This window comes from Heptranchias perlo, chromosome 14 (genome assembly GCF_035084215.1).
Source record: "Heptranchias perlo isolate sHepPer1 chromosome 14, sHepPer1.hap1, whole genome shotgun sequence".
NCBI classification, from domain to species: Eukaryota; Metazoa; Chordata; class Chondrichthyes; order Hexanchiformes; family Hexanchidae; genus Heptranchias; species Heptranchias perlo.
The window spans coordinates 19,634,928-19,654,798 of NC_090338.1; the positions used below are offsets into that span (position 1 = coordinate 19,634,928).

Below are 19,871 nucleotides of genomic sequence, written 5' to 3' on the forward strand. Positions count from 1 at the left end.
TTCATCGGCCCACTGACCCAATTTATCAAGATCCCGTTGCTATCCTAGATAACCTTCTTCACTGTCCACAATGCCACCAATCTTGGTGTCATCTGCAAACTTACTAACCATGCCTCCTAAATTCTCATCCAAATCATTAATATAAATAATAAATAACAGCGGACTCAGCACCGATCCCTGAGGCACACCGCTGGTCACAGGCCTCCAGTTTGAAAAACAACCCTCTACAACCACCCTCTGTCTTCTGTCGTCAATCCAATTTTGTATCCAATTGGCTACCTCACCTTGGATCCCATGAGATTTAACCTTATGTAACAACCTACCATGCGGTACCTTGTCAAAGGCTTTGCTAAAGTCCATGTAGACCATGTCTACTGCACAGCCCTCATCTATCTTCTTGGTTACCCCTTCAAAAAACTCAACCAAATTTGTGAGACATGATTTTCCTCTCACAAAACCATGCTGACTGTTCCTAATCAGTCCCTGCCTCTCCAAATGCTCGTAGATCCTGTCTCTCAGAATACCCTCTAATAACTTACCCACTACAGATGTCAGGCTCACTGGTCTGTAGTTCCCAGGCTTTTCCCTGCCACCCTTCTTAAACAAAGGCACAACATTTGCTACCCTCCAATCTTCAGGCACCTCACCTGTAGCTGTCGATGATTCAAATATCTCTGCTAGGGGACCCGCAATTTCCTCCCTAACCTCCCATAACGTCCTGGGATACATTTCATCAGGTCCCGGAGATTTATCTACCTTGATGCGCGTTAAGACTTCCAGCACCTCCCTCTCTGTAATATGTACACTCCTCAAGACATCACTATTTATTTCCCCAAGTTCCCTAACATCTATGCCTTTCTCAACCGTAAATACCGAACTTGATAGAGTTTTTTGATGAGGTGACAGAGAGGGTCGAAGAGGGCAGTGTGGTTGATGTGGTGTATCTGGACTTTCAAAAGGTGTTTGATAAAGTGTCGGATAATAGGCTTGTCATCAAGATTGAAGCCCATGGAATAAAAGGGGCAGTAGCAGCATAGATACAGAATTGGCTAAGTAACAGGAAACAGAGAGTAGTGGTGGATGGTTGTTTTTCAGACTGGAGGAAGGTGTACAGTGGTGTTCCCCAGGGGTCGGTACTAGGGCCACTGCTTTTCTTGATATGTATTAATGACTTGGACATGGGTGTTCAGGGCACAATTTCCAAATTTGCAGATGACATAAAACTTGGAAGTGTCGTGAACAGTGAGGAGGATAGTGATAGACTTCAAGAGGGTATAGACAGGCTGGTGAAATGGGTGGACACATGGCAGATGAAATTTGACGCAGAAAATGCAAAGAGATACATTTCGGTAAGAAGAATGAGGAGAGGCAATATAACTAAAGGGCACAATTCTAAACAGGGCGTAGGAACAGAGAGATCTGGGGGTATATGTGCACAAATTGTTGGAAGTGACAGGGCAGGTTGAGAAAGCAGTTGAAAAAGCATATGGGTTCCTGGGCTTTATAAATAAGAGGCATAGAGTACAAAAGCAAGGAACTCATGATGAACCTTTATAAAACACTGGTTTGACCACAACTGGAGTATTGTGTCCAGTTCTGGGAATTGCACTTTAGGAAAGATGTGAAGGCCTTCGGGTGCAGGAAAGATTTACTAGAATGATTCCAGGTATGAGGGACTTGAGTTACGTTGATAAACTGGAGAAGCTGGGATTGTTCTCCTTGGAACAGAGGAGGTTGAGAGGAGATTTGATAGAGGTATTTAAAATCATGATGGGTCTAGACAGAGTAGAGAGAGAGAAATTGTTCCCCTTGACGGAAGGGTCAAGACCCAAAGGACGTAGATTTAAGGTGACTGGCAAAAGAACTAAAGGTGACATGAGGAAAAACTTTTTTACACAGCGAGTGGTTAGGATCTGGAATGCACTGCCTGAGGGGGTGATGGAGGCAGATTCAATCGTGGCTTTCAAAAGGGAACTGGATAAGTACTTGAAAGGAAAACATTTGCGGGGATAGGGCGGGGAAGTGGGACTAATTGGATTGCTCTTTCATAGAGCCCACATGGACCGAATGGCCTCCTTCCGTGCTGTAACCTTTCTATGATTCAGATATGCAAATCTTTAAAAGTGGAAGGACAGTTTGATGCGCTGTAAACAAAAAAGCATATGGGATCCTGGTGATATAAAGTCTAACAGCAAAGAGGTAATGCTAAACCTATACAAATCATTTAGGCTACGTTTGAACTATGTCTCATTTTAGGAAGGATGTCCAGGCCTTGGAGAGGGTGCAAAGGAGATTCATTAAGATGATACCAAGGATGAGAAGCCTTAGTTATGGGGATAGATAATGGAAACAACGGCTCTTTCCATTAGAACAGAGAAGTTTAAGGAGAACTGATCAAAGTGTTCTTAAGTATGCAGGGTTTGATGAGTCGGTAACGAGAAGGCATAAGTTTAAGATCATCAAATGGAGAGGTTAGGAAAATTCTTTTCTGTAAAGGGTTGTTAGGATGTGGAATGCCCTACCAGAAATATTGGTGGAAATGGAATCCATAACAGCTTTTAAAGGGAAATGGATAAATATTTGCAAAATAAAAGGATATGGGGAAAGGCAGGGGAATGGGACTGAGTAGATAGCTCTTTCAGAGAGCCAGCACAGGCATAATTCTAGGCTGTAAAATTCTATGATTCATAAACTTGAGGTGTAAGATATACTATAATTCTGTTTGAAGAAATAATAATGCATGTAGAATTTTAAAGTACTTTTTGAATTAACCTTGATTTTATAGTCCTGTAGCTTGTTTTTGAAGCTGACCTTTTGGAACATGCATTTAGTTAAAACCCTAATCATATTTTAATATGAAAACTTTTGTTGCCTTGGCACCAAAACTGCGTCTTTATTTAAAAGTCTTGTGGCTCTTATGATCGCTTGGCAAATTTATCCAGTAAGAAGCTGAGCCAAAGAAACCAGAAAAGTCCTAAGTTTTACTCCCAGTCTGCTCATTTAGTGAATTTTAACTGGGAGTTGATGTTTGCTACAATTAGGGAAGAAACAAAGCAGCCAAGATTCACAAGAAAAGTTAAGACAAGAAAAAGGCATTTGACCCATGAAAGAAAACCTCTTTAAAAATACATCTGTATTTTTGAGCGTGGTTTTGGTTTAAATTTAGAATTTTTTAAAAATTTGATTTTGTCTCAAAATTCTTTCACTTGTGTGATAACTTGATTGTGGATGTATCTGACATTCTCCCCCTGAAATGACAGAACAATTTTTCCAAATTTCTCATATTCTTGTTCATACTGAGATATGTTTGTGTGGGAGCTGCATGCAGTATTGTGCTTTAATATGATGTTTGTATGTTTCAGGCCAGCATATCTACTGTACTATTATGATACTCACTTAAAAGTGCAACAAGACTTTCCTAATTTGCCCCGGTCCGAGATAAACAAGAAAATTAGTGAAAGCTGGAGGCGGCTTAGCGTTGCTGAAAAGAGTGTTTACCTTGAAAAGGCAAAACTGGAAAAAGAAGGAATAGATCCGGTAAAAGCTTTTTCTTACCTACAATACATAGATGTGCAGGTAAAAATATTTTTCAGCCTTTAGTTTCTTTTATAAGGTTCCGCCTTAAACCTCTGCTGTCCTCTCCCAATGGCACTTAGCTCCCAGTGGTATTACGAAGTGTGTAAGAGTAATCTGCAATAATTAGCCTTTTTATTTTTCCTTCTCTTTCATGGGCAGATGAAGCCGGTTATGTGACGGTGGGGAATGTGGGAGGAGAAGACGACAAGTGAATGACCAGAGACAGCCTGGTCGGTGATTGAGGCCTCTAGAGTGGAGATTCCGAAATGATAACGAGATTGAGGGGGTGGCTGTGGTTACGGGAGTTTTTGTGGAGGATGAGATATAAGTGAGATGGGAGGGTAGAGAAATCAGAGGAGGGGGACTAAGGGTATTTAATTGTACGCTGAAGTCATCAAGGAGGAGAGGCTAAGGGAGGCGATCTCGATGAGGAGCTTTGTATTGAGCTTGAAAGGGCAGTAAATGACAGCGATCTTTAAATGAGAGGCAAGTAGAATGGAAGACTTCTCCTGTTCTGTACAGCTCAGCATCACATAGATGCACTTGCATGCTGTGTATTGGAAAGCTCTGAAATTGCAATTTTGTTAGTTTCCATCTCTCTGTGGCAACAAAATGGTTGGCATAAAATCAACATGATACAAAGAGTTGTGATGTTAGGCTTTAACTCAAGATACCCATCTTCAATCGTATGATCTTAGAATAAATTGAAACAATTAAATATTATTTGGCTCAAAACCACTAATTTAGAGAGTAGCATGTACTGGATCGTATTATTTATCTATAACTGCATATTATTTCTAGATTAAATTTGCAGTGATTTATTTCAGTCATTTATATTTTTGCTGATGTCATGCATCAGCAACACAAAGCATTGGATGTTGCCATCTGTACTAAAAAAAATCGCTGCCAACAAAAAGATAAATCTGAATAGGGCTACCCTTATTAAAATAAGCTTTATATTAAAGAAAAAATAACATTCTGGAGTTCTTTCAGGGCTGTGGTTTTGGGTTGAGATGACTATAATACATTATTTAGCCTTTGCTCTGTGTGATATCATCTGGGCCTCTCAATCTGATGACTGCCTTGCAAGCGTTTGCTCTCATATTATTGATGTATTGCATTCTCAAACATGCTATTGACATTAGTATACTCCATAATTTCCATCAAAAATGGAGACTTTGCCTCTTTATATTGGATTTTGGTTTTAACCAAACTAGTGTATAAATGAGTTGTGCTCACATTGTGTTTTTTCTCCTCCCTACAGAATGATAAGCTAATCAGTGCATCGACTGGTGTCCCTCCTGCCGATATTCCAGGATTCCGCAAAATTCTTCCTCGTTCCAGTTATATTATAATTCCCACTTCTAATTTATCTGGAGATGGGAATGGTCAGCAGCTGGCGCAGTCTCCCATACAGAGGGGAGGTGAAGGCAATCCCACCTGGCAGACTCTTACCCACGACACTATACAAAGCCTCTTTACAGTTAGTAGCACACTTACGGACTCTGGCCATATTGACAATACCGAGGAGAGCATTGCTATTGATGGAATTACAGATGAAACCACTGCTTTCATTCACACAGAAACAATGCAGGAGATTGTTACATCGGAGATGCTGTCTCAATTTTCCAATGCTGGAGATAAAGTGACAGGAGAACTTGCCACCAATGAGACGTCTTTGGAATTAACTCATCCCTATGACTCCCCTTGTGTTATCATTGAAGGAACATTGATAAGTACAAGCGGCGATATTTCAGAAAGTGTAGCCAGCTGTACCAGCCAGCAGACTGTGGAGGCAAATCCTGTTATAGCAGTATTATCAAATCAGAGCAAGGCAACTGGAAGCCTCACGTCTCCTCATAAAACTGTAGGACAGGCTATTAGTATTAATACCAAACAGGTAGGTGACTATGAATGTGCTTTTTCACCCCTCACCTCAAAATGGTATAATGAGGTTACTAACTGAGATGTTTTTGGATTTATGCTGAGCCATAGGTATAAAGACCAAGCCCAAGTAATCCCTTTCACAGTCTACCTAAGGCTATAAAATCGCAACATAGTCAGTAACCTGTTTATAACTAATTTTGAGAGATCTTTCCTAAGGGTAAAAGCTATTCTATAGCAGTTTATGTTCAAGTGTCTTTTCCTTATCTTTGTCCCAAAGTTAGGTTGTCCATATTAAAAAGGAAACTGGATCACTTTTTACACAAGCTTTTCTTCAACCCCCATGTGCACACTGCGGTGGCTCTTCCTGTCTCTGAGGCGTTTATCTGCTTTACTTTCTTTTAATTTTCAATTGCTGCTATCTGGGTTCTTTTGTAGAACCCTTCAGATAAAGGTTCCTGTGAAATTTGAAAAAACATTTAAAATATGACATTGCTAATGTCCCACACTAAGCACATCCCGAGTCTATTGGCCAGATAGGTGACTTGTACCAGGATCTCTGCCCATGTTGCTGTGTTTCCAGTTGTTAGGAGTTGTGCAACAAAGCTGCAGGGTGTAGATTTCATTAACTAATCTCAGCTGACACTTCAGTGAAGTGCTGTGGGAGCGTTGCACTGTCTGAGGTGCCATCTTTCGATTAAGACGTTAAACCGAGGCCCCGCCTGCCCTCAGCTGGACCCAAAAGATCCACTGGCACTATTCAAAGACGAGCAGGGGAGTTCTCCACGGTGTCCTGGTCAATATTTATCCCTCAACCAATACCTAAAAACAGATCATCTGATTGTTATCACATTGCTGTTTGAGGGACCTTGCTGTGTGCAAATTGTCTGCCGCGTTTCCCTACATTACAGCAGTGACTACACTTCAAAAGTACTTAACTGGCTGTAAAGTGCTTTGGGACATCCTGAGGTTGTGAAAGGCATTATATAAATGCAAGTTTGTTTGTTCTTAATGATATGCACCTTACCTTTATTCTAACTCCCTACTACACCCATGGTTGAGATTGGAAATTGCAGGTGGAATTATCTGACCTCGTTCCAGGTCTCTGGTCCTAGTAACATTAATCTTAACTGACGATTCAGCAATCAGAATTTCTGTCAACGGTAAAGGTCCTGTCCAGGATATTGGCCAATCTTTTGGTCTGAACCAAAAGTGATTATTAAAAATTATTTTTACCTACCTTCCTTCCACCTGCTGCACTGGAACATATTATTTGTGCAGAAAATTGAGCCTCAGTTTTTTTGATGCAGAAAATTGAGTCGAGAGATGTGTGCAACGTATGTTATGCATGTCTATTGCCGGATTCGATTTTAGATAGGGAAACAATGGGGAATTTAAGGTTTTTGAAGCAAATTCAGGAGGAAATCATTTTTTTAATCAATTTGCCACCAGAAAAAGCATGAATTTATAATGGAAATTGGTAAAATCTAATTTTAGTGATCCTTATTTATATGCCATTACAATTAAGTGATAGCCTGAATGGATTTTCTCCTTTAGGAGTCGGGAGAAAATGTTGCAGCATCGGCCACCCAGTTCTTAATGTTACCATTGACGAGCAAGCAGTCGCCAGCCGCTCCAGCAAAAAAGGTGAGACGGACCTTGAATAATACCACAGCTTGGTTAGACTATATTTTAATATAAGTTTGGAACAGGCCTTGCCAGGTCATCCTATTACAATTTCAGGGTTTTAAAGAACCATTTCTCTCCAGGCAGCAGTCTCAGTAAATGCACCTTGTCCCTTTGTGACTGGGAAGCTGTAATATTTGAATAATCTTCCCTTGCAGATTGCATGACCTGGAAGGTTAGCAGTGACTCTATTTGTAGTCATGTGTTTACTGGATGAAACATCACCTTGTGACACACTATCACACTCACTTAATTGATATTACCCTCAGACTAGGATATTAGTTTGTTGTATATTCATAGGGAATGTATAAATACAAAATGTAAATATAACTTGAAAAGTCTATAATGAGCGAATTATCCTTGGTAAGTGCCTCAATGCTGAATTTCACTTTTGTCTGCTTCTAGCACCTTTAGTATCCGTTATCAGTTATCTAAATTCTAACATGAAGTATATAAAGTAAACCTCATATTTAAAGCCCTCTGTCTAAACCTATACCAGAACCGGAAAAAAACTTGAACTGAAACAACTCCATTTTTTAACCTGCTGGGCATTAGAGCCAAGCATTCTGGGAAATCTCAATCATTTACTTTTCACAGGCAGAAGTTAATAATAACCTATGGTATCAGACTAGCATAGGAGATGCTTGTAGCTGGTTTCAACTTTATCCTGCTCAAACCCTTGTACCTCAATTTCTGCTGATTATAGATTGATTCTGATTATAGATTTGTGAGATTAAGGAAAAGTATATATTTAGACATAATGATTTTCAGGGTTATTACTTCATTTAAATGGGGAGCATTTTTCCTATTTTTTAAAAGGTCAATTTCAGTACACTTGGACTGTACTTCTTGTTGTAAAAAGCTTCATTTTGGTCGTGAGAATCAGCTTGTGATCTTCTTTATTATAGTTCTGACAAAGGTTCCACACCTGAAATATTAATTTGTCTGTTTTCTCCACAAATACTGACTGAACTGCTGACTGTTTCCAGCATTTTTTGGGTTTTTTCAAATTCCCAGTATCTGCCATTTTTTGCTTTTTGTGACTTATTTTTCTTCTCTGCATCTAGTTTGAATGGTTCAGCACAGTGGGAAACATAGTTATTGAGTTGTAAACACTGCAGGAAGAAGAAATCCTTGTGATAGAAAAAGTGCTTTTGAAACCTGAATATCCCCAGGACAAAATGCTGTCTTGAAAGTTGCCATTTGACCTTTTTAAGAATTTCACCATCCAAGTTTCTTTTTCCATTTACCTTTCTCAGTAATTGTTATCAAAATCAGTATTTTCACTAGTTATGTTTAACTCGTTGGTTCAATAAGCTGTAGGGAGAAAAAACGCATTTAAGCAAATGTATATTACTGTGCCAATCCTAAGCATCAACTTTAAAAACTTTGAGGGAGCAGAACTGAGGCATCCAGTCATACTGTGGCATAGCACATTTGTGTTAACCCATTATTTCTGAATTTGGAAATATATTTTTCATCTTGTTCGAAGAAGGTTGCTGTCAATGTTGCCAAACTGATGGTGTTTGAAATCCTTTTTTGTGCAGTCCATCTTTGCCCAGAAGACAACCTATACACGAAGAGGCCGTGGCAGTTGTCCAAATCCAAACTGTTTGTTTACCTATGTCACAAGACACAAGCCCCCACAATGTCCAAATTGTGGGAAGTGGTTGGGAGGGAAGTGGATTCCAAAGGTAGGTTAATAACATGTTTGACAATGGTTAAATATAGTTTTGCTCCCAACACACAGCAGCAGGAATATCTGAGAGAAAAAAAAACTGACTTCAATTAAAATAGCCCTCAGGTGATCTTTTTGTGAAGAAGTAACTTCACTGTATAGGTTCAAGTTGGATTAATTTATTGTTTGGACTAAGATGAGGTGGTTTTCTAACAGGTTTGTTACATGTATCACTTTTATTAGGTAGATCGATCAGGAATTTCTCTATAGTTCAGAGCATTCACTTTGGATGGTTACAAGGTTTGCTTGAACTGATTTTCTTTAAGGAAAAGTTGCCACTCCTTGTGGTTCCTCTGTGTGATTGCTAATTGAGCTTGAGAGCTCACCAGTGGGCAAAACACCTCTTATAGAGCATTTATACACTTGCCATACCACCCTTATAAAAAGAGCTTTGAGATGAAGCCTATACATAGTTTAAGTAAAATGCATTTTTAAGAGATCCTTTTTTTTGCATGTGAACTAAGAGTTTTGATTTGTTTGTAACAGGGTAAGGAATTGCAGATATTAAATGTTCATCTGGAATGTAAGCAAGAGAAGCAAAGCAAGGTACATTGTAACGCTGGGTTCTCTGGCATACTTATCATCCTGTTTCTTTTCAAATGCTTATTTTTGCCACCAAAACTGGCACTGAAATACTAAAGGATTTTCAGATTGGTCATGATCTTTCAGATTCAGGAATTTGTAATTGTAGCAACTGAAACTTAGTTTTCAAAATCCACACTGTAACACATTAGTGAATGTGTTTTTATGTAGATCACTTATGGCAATGGGAGGTTAGAAGATTAAACTAAATAAATGTACTGGACCGAAAAATTTTCCTTTATTTAAAGTATTTGAGAATTGAACTAAGAATTACTTCACCCAACCTCCAAATGGAGAGACCCCTTTTAATTTTAAGCTCCTATTAAAGGGGCAGTCTTGCTCTCAGAACTCTTCCCCCTAAAATTTAGAAGTTGCCAAAGATCATGACCAATTTGAAAATCCTTCAGTTTTTCAGCATTTCAGTGCCAGAGAGAGGGACTGTCTGAAAATGAGATTTCTCTGGTTTTGCATAAAACAAGCCAAGTAGCTTTGTGTTCCAAGAAGTTCTGTAGTCTTAAAATTCCCAATGTAGCTAAATTCTAGGTTAAAACTAATAAATATGATTAAAATGACTGGACTGTTCCATAAAATTGTAACAGCATGCATGGCTAGCACATTTTTTCCATTCTGTAATTTGTTAGTATTCTTAGGTGATCATAACTATCCAGGTAGAATGATTTACCTGAAGTTCATCTGGGAATTATAGCCTGGACTAGTATTTTGGTTTACCACATATTCCATTCTAAATAAATTGAACAAAATTCTTTACTTCTATACTCTATTATTGGAAAATTTCCTAGCATGTTGTGTGGTCTAGAAGCAACCAAATGTGTATAGTGCTGAATAGATTTTTCTTAGAAAGCTCTCATAGCTGATTTCCTCTGTAAATGGACAGGAAGCAGCAGATGTGTCTGTGGGCACAAAGGACACGACCCAGTCCAGTTTGGAAAGTTCACAAGCGGTAACTCAGCTTCTAAGTGCAGCTTCAGAAGATCATGGGGAGGAGCAGCAACCGATGCAGACTAACTGGCAGCAAACTGTACACGTTGAGTCCAGTGAGCCAACTGTAGCAGTGCCCGCAGTAAAGACGGAGGAACAGGCCCTTCCAATACAGCTTTGCAATACAATATTGATTGGTGAGCATACAGTGGAGGCACAGTCTGAAGGTGTCGTAAAGGAGCCGGAGGTTCTAAACCACCAAACATCAGAAGCAAGTAACAGCACTGTCAGTAGCTCCCATGGAGTTAAGATTACAAGACCGGGATCAAGGTCAGTCTTTTGCCAAATAAATTTAATACTTTTCTGAACTTGGACATAACCAACAGTGGTGGAAAATTATATCTGAATAAGGTCAAGGCCTAATAGTTTTGAGAGACTGCAATAATTTGCCAAAAATAACAAATAAAGCCAGTTTAAATGTTAGTCTTGTTTCTGTTGTTAAAGGAAGCTGTACTACTACCATCTCAAGGGAGGCTTCCAGCAGAAGAAACAGAAAGCAAGTACCAAAGCCGGTCATGCACTGTGTGTTGATGGTTTCCCACAAAAAAGCATTGAGTAATGTGGCTTTACAACTTGGCATTTGCAGAATGAATTGAATTACAACTAGCGAGTAATGTCAGTACTGATACAGGTGGCTTATATTTTCATAAACCATGGTCCCTGATTTGTGCATTATACATATATAAATGTTAAAACTTTTATGAATGGTATAAATATTTTTCCTTGCTTTCCACTGATTTGGGGATTTGTATTTGTGAAAATGTAACCAGATAATGTAATAACAGATTTGGAAAGGTAAGTAGTTAAAAGGTCACTTTAAACTCTGTCTTTCTCCTCACTGCTGTCAAGGTGTAAATTCAAGCTGGAATACGAATCCACAATCAGCCCTCTGGTAATTCACTTCAGTGGCTGTCCTTCACATATGAACCCATTCTTCACGTGAACCTAGACAATAAATATTGGCTAGTTATTCAACTGGAGAAAGCACCACAATCCTGTCTTTACTTGATAGACACGTGCATACTTGCCAACAGGAGTACCTGGATGAAGATTAGGAATGAGAATATTTTCATGGTCCCAACAACACAGAAACCATCTTGTTCCATAAATTGTTTGATCATCTCATTCTATTTTTATCCTCAAGTTTGATTGACATTAAAAACCAGGCATTTATGCAGTCCCTTTTTAAATGAATTAATCAATACAGCACTAAATGCTTTTGGTGGGAGTCAGTTCATCAGACAATTAGTTGTGCCAGTCTTAAGACCATTCTAAACCAAGATTGTTCAGCAATCTCTCATTCTTCAAAAGAATTTTAAATTTCTCTTATAGAATGGCGGAAATAGTGATTGTTGTGACTACTTAGAATAAATGGAAAACTTATTACTGCTAATTATCTTCCAAAGAGGAAATTTTGCATCAAAGAAGCAACGCTTGTACCTGAAACCTCTACTCTGAGATAGCAGGAGTGGCTTAGAACACATCTCGGTTGTTATGTGAACAGAGCAATTCTTCTTTCTTCTCCCCTTGCCCCAGACCTGCAGATTTGAACTTGTAATCTACCATCCAGTGTATCACAGACGCACCACTGCACCTATTTGAGTTTTCTTCACCACCCCACCCCCCCCAATAAAATTTTTGATGAGAGCCTAATTCATAGAGAGAAAATTTCAAGGATAATGGTCACCCTCCCCTGTCCATGTGCAGTGGAACCAGTGGAGCTGTTGGGCTAATAGGGATTTAATTTATTCTTTTTTTTAATGCAGTCGTGTAAATTCCTTTCTGCATTATTTTTACACAGTTGTTAACCCTTTTCAAAAACAGGTGTAACAATAACACATTCAGGAATTCATGCAAATATGTTAATTCAATGCACTAAAACTAGCACACAGAAGAAATTAAACCTATTAGTGAGTTAGTCCTAATGCCTGGTGAGCAGCATGTTGTGCAGCCATGTTGAGTTCCAAAGGGAATGAATTTTATCAGGCAAATACTTTCTTTCTCTCCTGCAGTATTTCTAGACAAGGCTTACAAGTACGAAGAAGAAATAAAGTCAGGGGACGTGCAAAAGCCGGCTTATTGACTGGTGCTGCTCGGTCACGACCACCGCGAGTTATCCTGCCAGCAGCTCCATCTAATGCAGGTATGTATCAGTGTGGTGATACAAAAATGTTAGCCACATAACACTTTTTAATTTTACTCACTTATTAATTAACTATTGAGATAATAAAGTGAGACCCATACCAGCGTAGAGTCTTATTGATGCTCAGTGAGCTTTTATGAGTCAGATTTTAAATCAGCAACCAAAACAATGCCTTTTAGTGGTAATATAACCAAATTGTCCCTTGGGGCAAGGACCATCCTATGATGTGTACAGGGTGTCAAACATAATTTTATCTCAAATATCCATGTGTCCCGCTCCACAAAGAGGATAATTATTACTGGGGAAGGGAAAGAAGAGTAAACCATCCAAATGAAATAGGTGAGAAGATTCATCAGCAAGAACTTGCAATTTAGGAAGTCATGGTAGTATAGGAAATTATACAGCTCAGAAGGGGACCATCGTGCCTGTGCTAGCTCTTTGGAAGCGCTATCTAATTAGTCCCACTCCCCTGTTCTTTCCCCAAAGCCCTGCAAATTTTTCCTTTCAACTATATATCCAATTCCCTTTTTAAAGTTGAATGTGCTGCCACCACCTTTTAGGTAATGCATTCTAGATCATATCGCGCTGCGTAAAAATAACTTTTCTCATCTCTCCCTAGTTCTTTTGCCAATTATCTTAAATCTGGTCCTCTGGTTACCGATCCTTCTGCCACTGGAAACAGTTTACTCTATCAAAACCCTTCATAATTTTAAACACCTCTGTTAAATCCCCCATAACCTTCTCTGCTCTAACGAGAACAATAACCGCTTCTCTAGTCTCTCCATGTAACTGAAGTCCCTCATCCCTGGTATTGTTCTGGTAAATCTCTGCACCCTCTCCAAGGTCTTGAATTCTCCCTAAAGTGTAGCACTCAGAATTGGACACAATACTCCAGCAGAGGCCTAACCTATGATATCCTAATATATTGTGCCTTTTATAGCTGCACAGTCTGGGGTCACCTATATTCGAGTGGTCACAATGCCCGTCAATCAAGCAGATACAACAGAATCCTCTATGACTTCAGCAAGCAACGGAGCCACAGGTATAGAAATATTTATACAGTTGATGTGAAATAATCAACATTTTATTTTCCAGTAACCCGCTGGCAAAAAAAATCTCTGCCAATTATCTATTCCATGATGCCATGTGCCTAGAGATTGAATGTTACAATCTGCTTTATCTTTTCTCGTTACATTGCCTGTATTGTTCTACTTGCATTCATTGCACAGTCTTATTTTTTAAAATCATTAATGTATTACCTGGAACCAATTGCTGCCCAATAATTTTGAGACTGCAGTTCAAACTCAGGATACTGTTCATATTACTGGAGCCCATTCAGTGGATTGCAGTCTAAAAACTCATGTATTGCCATGTAGAAATATTTGAGATATTTTCTTAGCTAATTGGCGTCTGCAATGGTAAGGATGTAAATCTGTATCTGTTTTATGCTGGCATTTACTATAACCTTTGTAAATAGAATGTAAAATATTGAACAGCAAGACAAAAATAATATCTGTTAACAATTTGGGGGAAATCTTGAATCTTTCCCAAGATACTGAATCTTTTGAAGATCATTACATTGCTGGGGTAGAAAAATGGTGAAAGTTAAGAGCTCCAGCACATTTTGTCATAGAGTATTAACATATGCCACAAGACTAGGATGAGAAAATAAATTTAAGCCAACTATCAAGCATCTCCTACATGCCAGTTGTAGAGAGATCTGGGAGCATATCTACTGTTCTGTCATCAGAAATTGTTGTAGGGTTGGGAAATCATGAAAAGATAACATTACAAAAAAAAATCTTAATGTGTCTGATAGAGTATGCTAAAAATTGTAATTCTTTTTTAGCTAGAAGTTCCTCTGCAAAGAGCTTGATGAGTTCCCCTCCCCCATCAGGTTTGAAACCCAGCACCTTAAAGCAACTGGGGCATTCTGTTTTACATCCGAACTATGCTGATGGAGAAGAACAGGCAAGTGTTCAGCATTTGACAAAATTAATGATTTTAATCTTTGTGATATCGAAGTGACTTGGGTAAACATGCCAGTTCAAGGAAATGGACTCATTTTAATTAAATGTTCCTAGTTAGTCCTGATTTTAATTCACTCCACCTGAATTGGGATGGGGGGCTGGGAGCGGTTTGAGTCGTATTCCTGATGCCTTTCCGCCCACCGCCATTTTTACTTACCAGAAAACTCGTTTGATATGGCAGCCCGCCCCATGGAGGCAGAGCCTACTTTCGATTCAAAAGTCACAACGTGATGATGTCATTGGCGCCACAACAAGTTTTTAACTGCAGAAATCGCGATGTCCACACGTCTCCAAAAACGGCAGTGAAATCAGGTGGGAGACAGTTGAGAGGCCAGGATAAGCACTATTTTCCCAGTTTTTGTGAGGGTTCCTTGTGGGGCAGGAGGAGTAGGAGTGCTTTTCTAGGCCTCGCAAAGAATCGTTGGGCCTCTCCAGCCCCGGCCTTCCCTCAGTATTAACCTGATGCCAGGGACTGTTCTCTTGGGTCCCTGGCGACATCGGCCTCCCACCCAATTTCCTGCTCCCATCCCCAGCTGTGACATAATTCCCACTGGCTTCAGACAGGAGACGGTACTGCACTATTCAAATGAGGCCCGAGTTAAAATGACTCTGGTTTCATGCCGAACTCCTTGTGGAGCTTTCCCTCCTGTCTCACACACTCAATCCCTCCCCCTCCGTGAACACAACCTGCATTAAAATCTGGGATAGTACCTCAACTATACACTCTGCATATGATTGAAAGTGTTACTTCAAATTAGAACTGAATACTCATTACTAAAAGTAATGTCCAAGCTAATAATCACCTACATTCTTTAATACTACACTTATTTAAAGCCATTTTTGTGCTACCTACACTTTATAGGCCCTTGCTTATTCCTACCTACCAGTTCATTGCTGACTTCAACATAGAGTTTCAACTCTTGGCTTCTCCATCCTTTGCTAATACTGGTAGACTGCGGCTTCATGCCCTGCACTCTTACTTCACTGAGGGTCTAGGCCATGAACTTCTCTATACTCTATATTCTTGAGTTTAGAAAGTTGAGGGGTGATCTAATCAAAGCCCTTCAAATGTTAAAGGGATTCAATAGGGTTGATACAGAGAAAATATTTTCTGCTCAAGGAATCCAGAACAAGGGAGCATAATAAAATTAGAGCTAGGCCATTTAGGAGTGAAATCAGAGGGCACTTTTTCACAGAAAGGGTAGTGGAAGTCTGGAACTCTCTTTCCCCCCACAGGTTGAGGATGCTGGGTCAATTGAAATTTTTAAGATTAAGATCGATAGAGTTTTGTCAGGTAAGTATGTTGGAGGAGGGGTTTCTCATTTATAATTTACTCCTCAAATCAATGAGGTTTTAAAATATTGAATATCAGGTATCTCAGATTTATTAAGCATAAAGATTATGTAATAGTGCTTAAACATACTCTTAAAAGACAATACTTACATCTGAACCTTGCTGGTTTAGTTGAGGAACTCAAACACGTCACAGTTCTGAGCTCAGTATCTTAGGCCTTTACGAATCCAAATACTCATTACAAATAGCCAGTTTTATACATTTCTCTTACTCCATCCACGTGACAATCCACACAATTCTGCATTACTTAATTATATAATTGTTAAAATACAACTCCATATAAGGAGAATTTAATTGAATTATCCCTTATCAATAACTTCAGTTTTCCTGACTTAACAAGCTTTTTTGTTATCTTATCGATAGTTTCATTCTTGTTACATATAATTGCTATTCAACCAAATGAAACTTTAATTATAAGTCTGTCTTTGGGTATCATTCCGTATCAGTCAATGTCCTACTTTTAAAGAAAACTTAATTAAAAAGGTTGATGTATACCCAGAAGTTTTCCTTTTTAGAACTAACTGTTTTTTCGCACTGTTATCAAATGATTCAATGCCAGTCTTTAATTAAGCCTCTTATTACTTCATCCTGAAACTGATCATTGCTGGAGGGTCAACCCTGGCTGAATAGCCCAGTGGTGCTTTAAATTGACAAACTTCCCTGCTTAAAGGTTAACATTACTACTATAAAGATAAATTAATCATATAACATTAGTAGATTTCAGAACAGTCTAATTAACCCTCTCCTTACAAGGTATCAAGCGATATGGTGCAAAGGTAGGTAATTGGAGTTGAGGACAATGGAGATCAGTCATGATCTGATAGAATGGCGGAAAATGCTCAAGGGGCTAAATTGCCTACTCCTGTACCTATGTTCAGTGTTAACTTCTTGTCCTGATCATTGGACAAGTGGTGCAGCCCCGTTGAGAATTAACTGTTTCTTTTGCGCCCCACCAAAGAATTGGAGTGTTCCATTGCCACAGCACCAACACTGACAGGTTGCCTGAGAAATAATGAAAGGCAAGAACAATTGACTTCAAATGTAAGACCAGACGGGATTTAAATTTATGGGGGTCCAGCATTCTGCTACAAGAGCTGAAAGCTCTTTGTAACTATGCTGTTATAAAGAATAGTTGTTTTTTGCTTATAGACAGAATTAAAAGTTGCCACAGAGAATGGGTCACCTCAAGCCAGTGCAGTTTCTGTCAGAACTGTGTGCCTGACTCTTCCGAAAACCAACAAAGCGAGCGCTTTTGTAAGTAACATATGGACAATGAAAGAAGATTAGAATTTTGTTTTAAACATTCTGTAAAGAAAATCTAGCAGTTTTGTATGTATTTTCTCCTCTATTAACAACCTTCACTGTTTCCACATATATTGAGAGCATCGGTCACGCTCCAAACTTCGGTTCAGTCATCATTTGTTATTTTACACAATATTTTAAAAGAATACACACAAGTAAAAGGAACCCAGTTATTTCCCACTGTACTTTTGGCCTTAAGGTCCTGGAGAGGTTGCCAAGATAGCAGAGAGGAAACCAGCAGCTGCAAATTTAGAGAAATTTCAGTAGCAACAAAATTAGCCTCTAACTAACTTCGGGACTATTTAGACCACTTTCCCACAGGAAGTACCTGAGCTACAGCCTGAAAGCCAAAAACCAGGTTAGCAGATAACCACCACAGCTATGCTCCAGACTACCCATGAGTAATGTCGTGGGACATCAGCTGATGTGCAAGTAATCTTTGAAATGCAGCATTCGTGCATGATCCAAAACAATATAATGTGGAAAATCCTGTGGATTATTTTTAGATGAGAGATTTTTGTCCCTTCACCTTTTCTTTGACCTTGACACTATGTCAGAGAGTAACAGTAAGAATTTTTTTCAGTACGACAATAGTAAGAAGGAAGTCGGGAAAGAGGTGAGTACACCAAAGGGTGTTTTTTGTTCCTCTCTGGGAAAGTGCTTGTCTATTCAGTAACTCCACTTGATGGCACAGCTGGCATCAGTAGCACAACATGTGGAAGAAACCAAGTATGGACCTGCATCCTACCACTACACACTGCAGAGTACCTAGGGTGCCAGTGGTACTGTGCTCCCTTTTACGTGGGTGATCTTATAATACACTTGCCACTTTATGACACGAGTTTTTGGATTATCCTCCCTCTTGGGAATTCTAATTGTATTCCATGACTCCTTATCGTAAAATCATACAGCACAGAAGGAGGCCATTCGGCCCATCATACCTGTGCCGGCTCTCTGATAGAGCTACTAATTAGCCCCACTCCCCCGCTGTTTCCCAAAGCCCTGCAAATTTTTCCTTTTCAAGTATATATCCAATTCCCTTTTGAAATTTACTATTGAATCTGCTTCCACCACCCTTTTAGACAATGCATTCCAGATCATAACAACTAGCTGAGTTAAAAAAAATTTTCCTCATCTCCCTCCCTGGTTTTTTTTTGCCAGTTATCTTAAATCTGTATTCTCTGGTTACCGATCCTCTTGACAGTAGAAACAGTTTCTCCCTATCTACTCTATCAAAACCCCTAATAATTTTGAACACCTCTATTAAATCTCCCCTTAACCTTCATTGCTTTAAGGAGAACAATCCCAGCTTTCTTAGTCTCTCCATGTAACTGAATTCCCTCATCCCTGGCACTGTTCTGGTAAATCTCTTCTGCACCCTCTCGAAGGCCTTGACATCCTTCCTAAAGTGTGATACCCAATAGTCTAGCTGAGGTCTAACCAGTGATTTATAAAGGTTTACCATAACTTCCTTGCTATTGTACTTCATGCCTCTTTTTTGAAAGCCAAGGATCCCGTATGCTTTTTTAACAGATTTATCAACTTGTTCTGCCACCTTCAAAGAGTTGTGTTCCTACACTCCCTTTAAAATGTTAACATTTAGTTTATACTTCTTCTCATTTTTCTTTCCAAAATGCATTACTTCACACTTCTCTGCATTAAATTTCATCTGCCATATTTCTGCCCATTTCACCAGTCTGTCTATGTCCTCCTGAAGTCTGCTACTATCCTCCTCACTATTTACTACATTTCCAAGCTCTATGAAGTCTTCTGTTTTTAAATTTGTAGTTATGGTATGCTGTGTCAATAATCTGCTGCTGATTGTACTCTTCATTGTATTTTCAAGGACCTGGGTTTGGCAACTTGTAGAGGTAAAGGAAGATGTAAAAATCCGAAATGTACATATGTCTACATGAACCGGTACAAACCAGGAATTTGTCCAAAGTGTGGCTATGACTTCACAAGAGACAAACAGGATATAAAGCCATCGAAACCTGTTGTGAGTAATGTTTCTAAGGTATATAGTGTACAGTAACAAAGGTTCTCTTATAGAATGTATATTTAGACATTTTTAGAGGATTTGTTTTTACTCATTTCACGATATTGAGATTTCTTCACACCATACAACATTTTCCAGTTGTGGGGGCAGGCTCGCAACTTACGCCCAAGCCTTTCTTGACCATTAAGAGTATTCTGGGTGACTGACTTTCTGATCATTTGTGTTTTCCTCTCTTTTACTGTGGTGAAATACTTGTCTTCTGCTGTGCACCTGTCCTGACTGTGTGGTTGAGATCAACAACTACCACTTACAGAATTGTTGATTGCCTACTGGTGAGCTGGTGTTAATAATGAACACAGTGAAGCATTTGTTTCATGTGGTATTGTGGCAATCACACTCTCATGCACAGAATACTGTGTAGCCACAAAACTCATATTCTTCCCTAATATGTATGGCACATCCCTGGTTTGCGGTTCTGTAATGAGTGGCTCATGCATCTGATTTTACAGAAATACTTATGTGGTACTGTGTGCGCAAAACCTTTGAGATAGTATTGTTCCTATGCTTCAACTTTAATTT

General features: G+C 39.1%; 1 protein-coding gene across 1 annotated transcript in view; it reads left to right on the forward strand.

Annotated features, from left to right (window-relative positions):
* Nucleotides 1-19,871, forward strand: part of hmgxb3 (HMG box domain containing 3) — a 69,497-nt gene that overhangs the window by 13,334 nt on the left and 36,292 nt on the right. Inside the window, exons 3-13 of the mRNA XM_067996098.1 lie at nucleotides 3,363-3,537; nucleotides 4,841-5,476; nucleotides 7,018-7,107; nucleotides 8,694-8,840; nucleotides 9,371-9,430; nucleotides 10,362-10,735; nucleotides 12,478-12,608; nucleotides 13,549-13,650; nucleotides 14,458-14,579; nucleotides 17,141-17,245; nucleotides 19,140-19,292. Coding sequence (XP_067852199.1) covers nucleotides 3,363-3,537; nucleotides 4,841-5,476; nucleotides 7,018-7,107; nucleotides 8,694-8,840; nucleotides 9,371-9,430; nucleotides 10,362-10,735; nucleotides 12,478-12,608; nucleotides 13,549-13,650; nucleotides 14,458-14,579; nucleotides 17,141-17,245; nucleotides 19,140-19,292 — 2,095 coding nt within the window. The remainder of the gene's footprint in view (nucleotides 1-3,362; nucleotides 3,538-4,840; nucleotides 5,477-7,017; nucleotides 7,108-8,693; nucleotides 8,841-9,370; nucleotides 9,431-10,361; nucleotides 10,736-12,477; nucleotides 12,609-13,548; nucleotides 13,651-14,457; nucleotides 14,580-17,140; nucleotides 17,246-19,139; nucleotides 19,293-19,871) is intronic.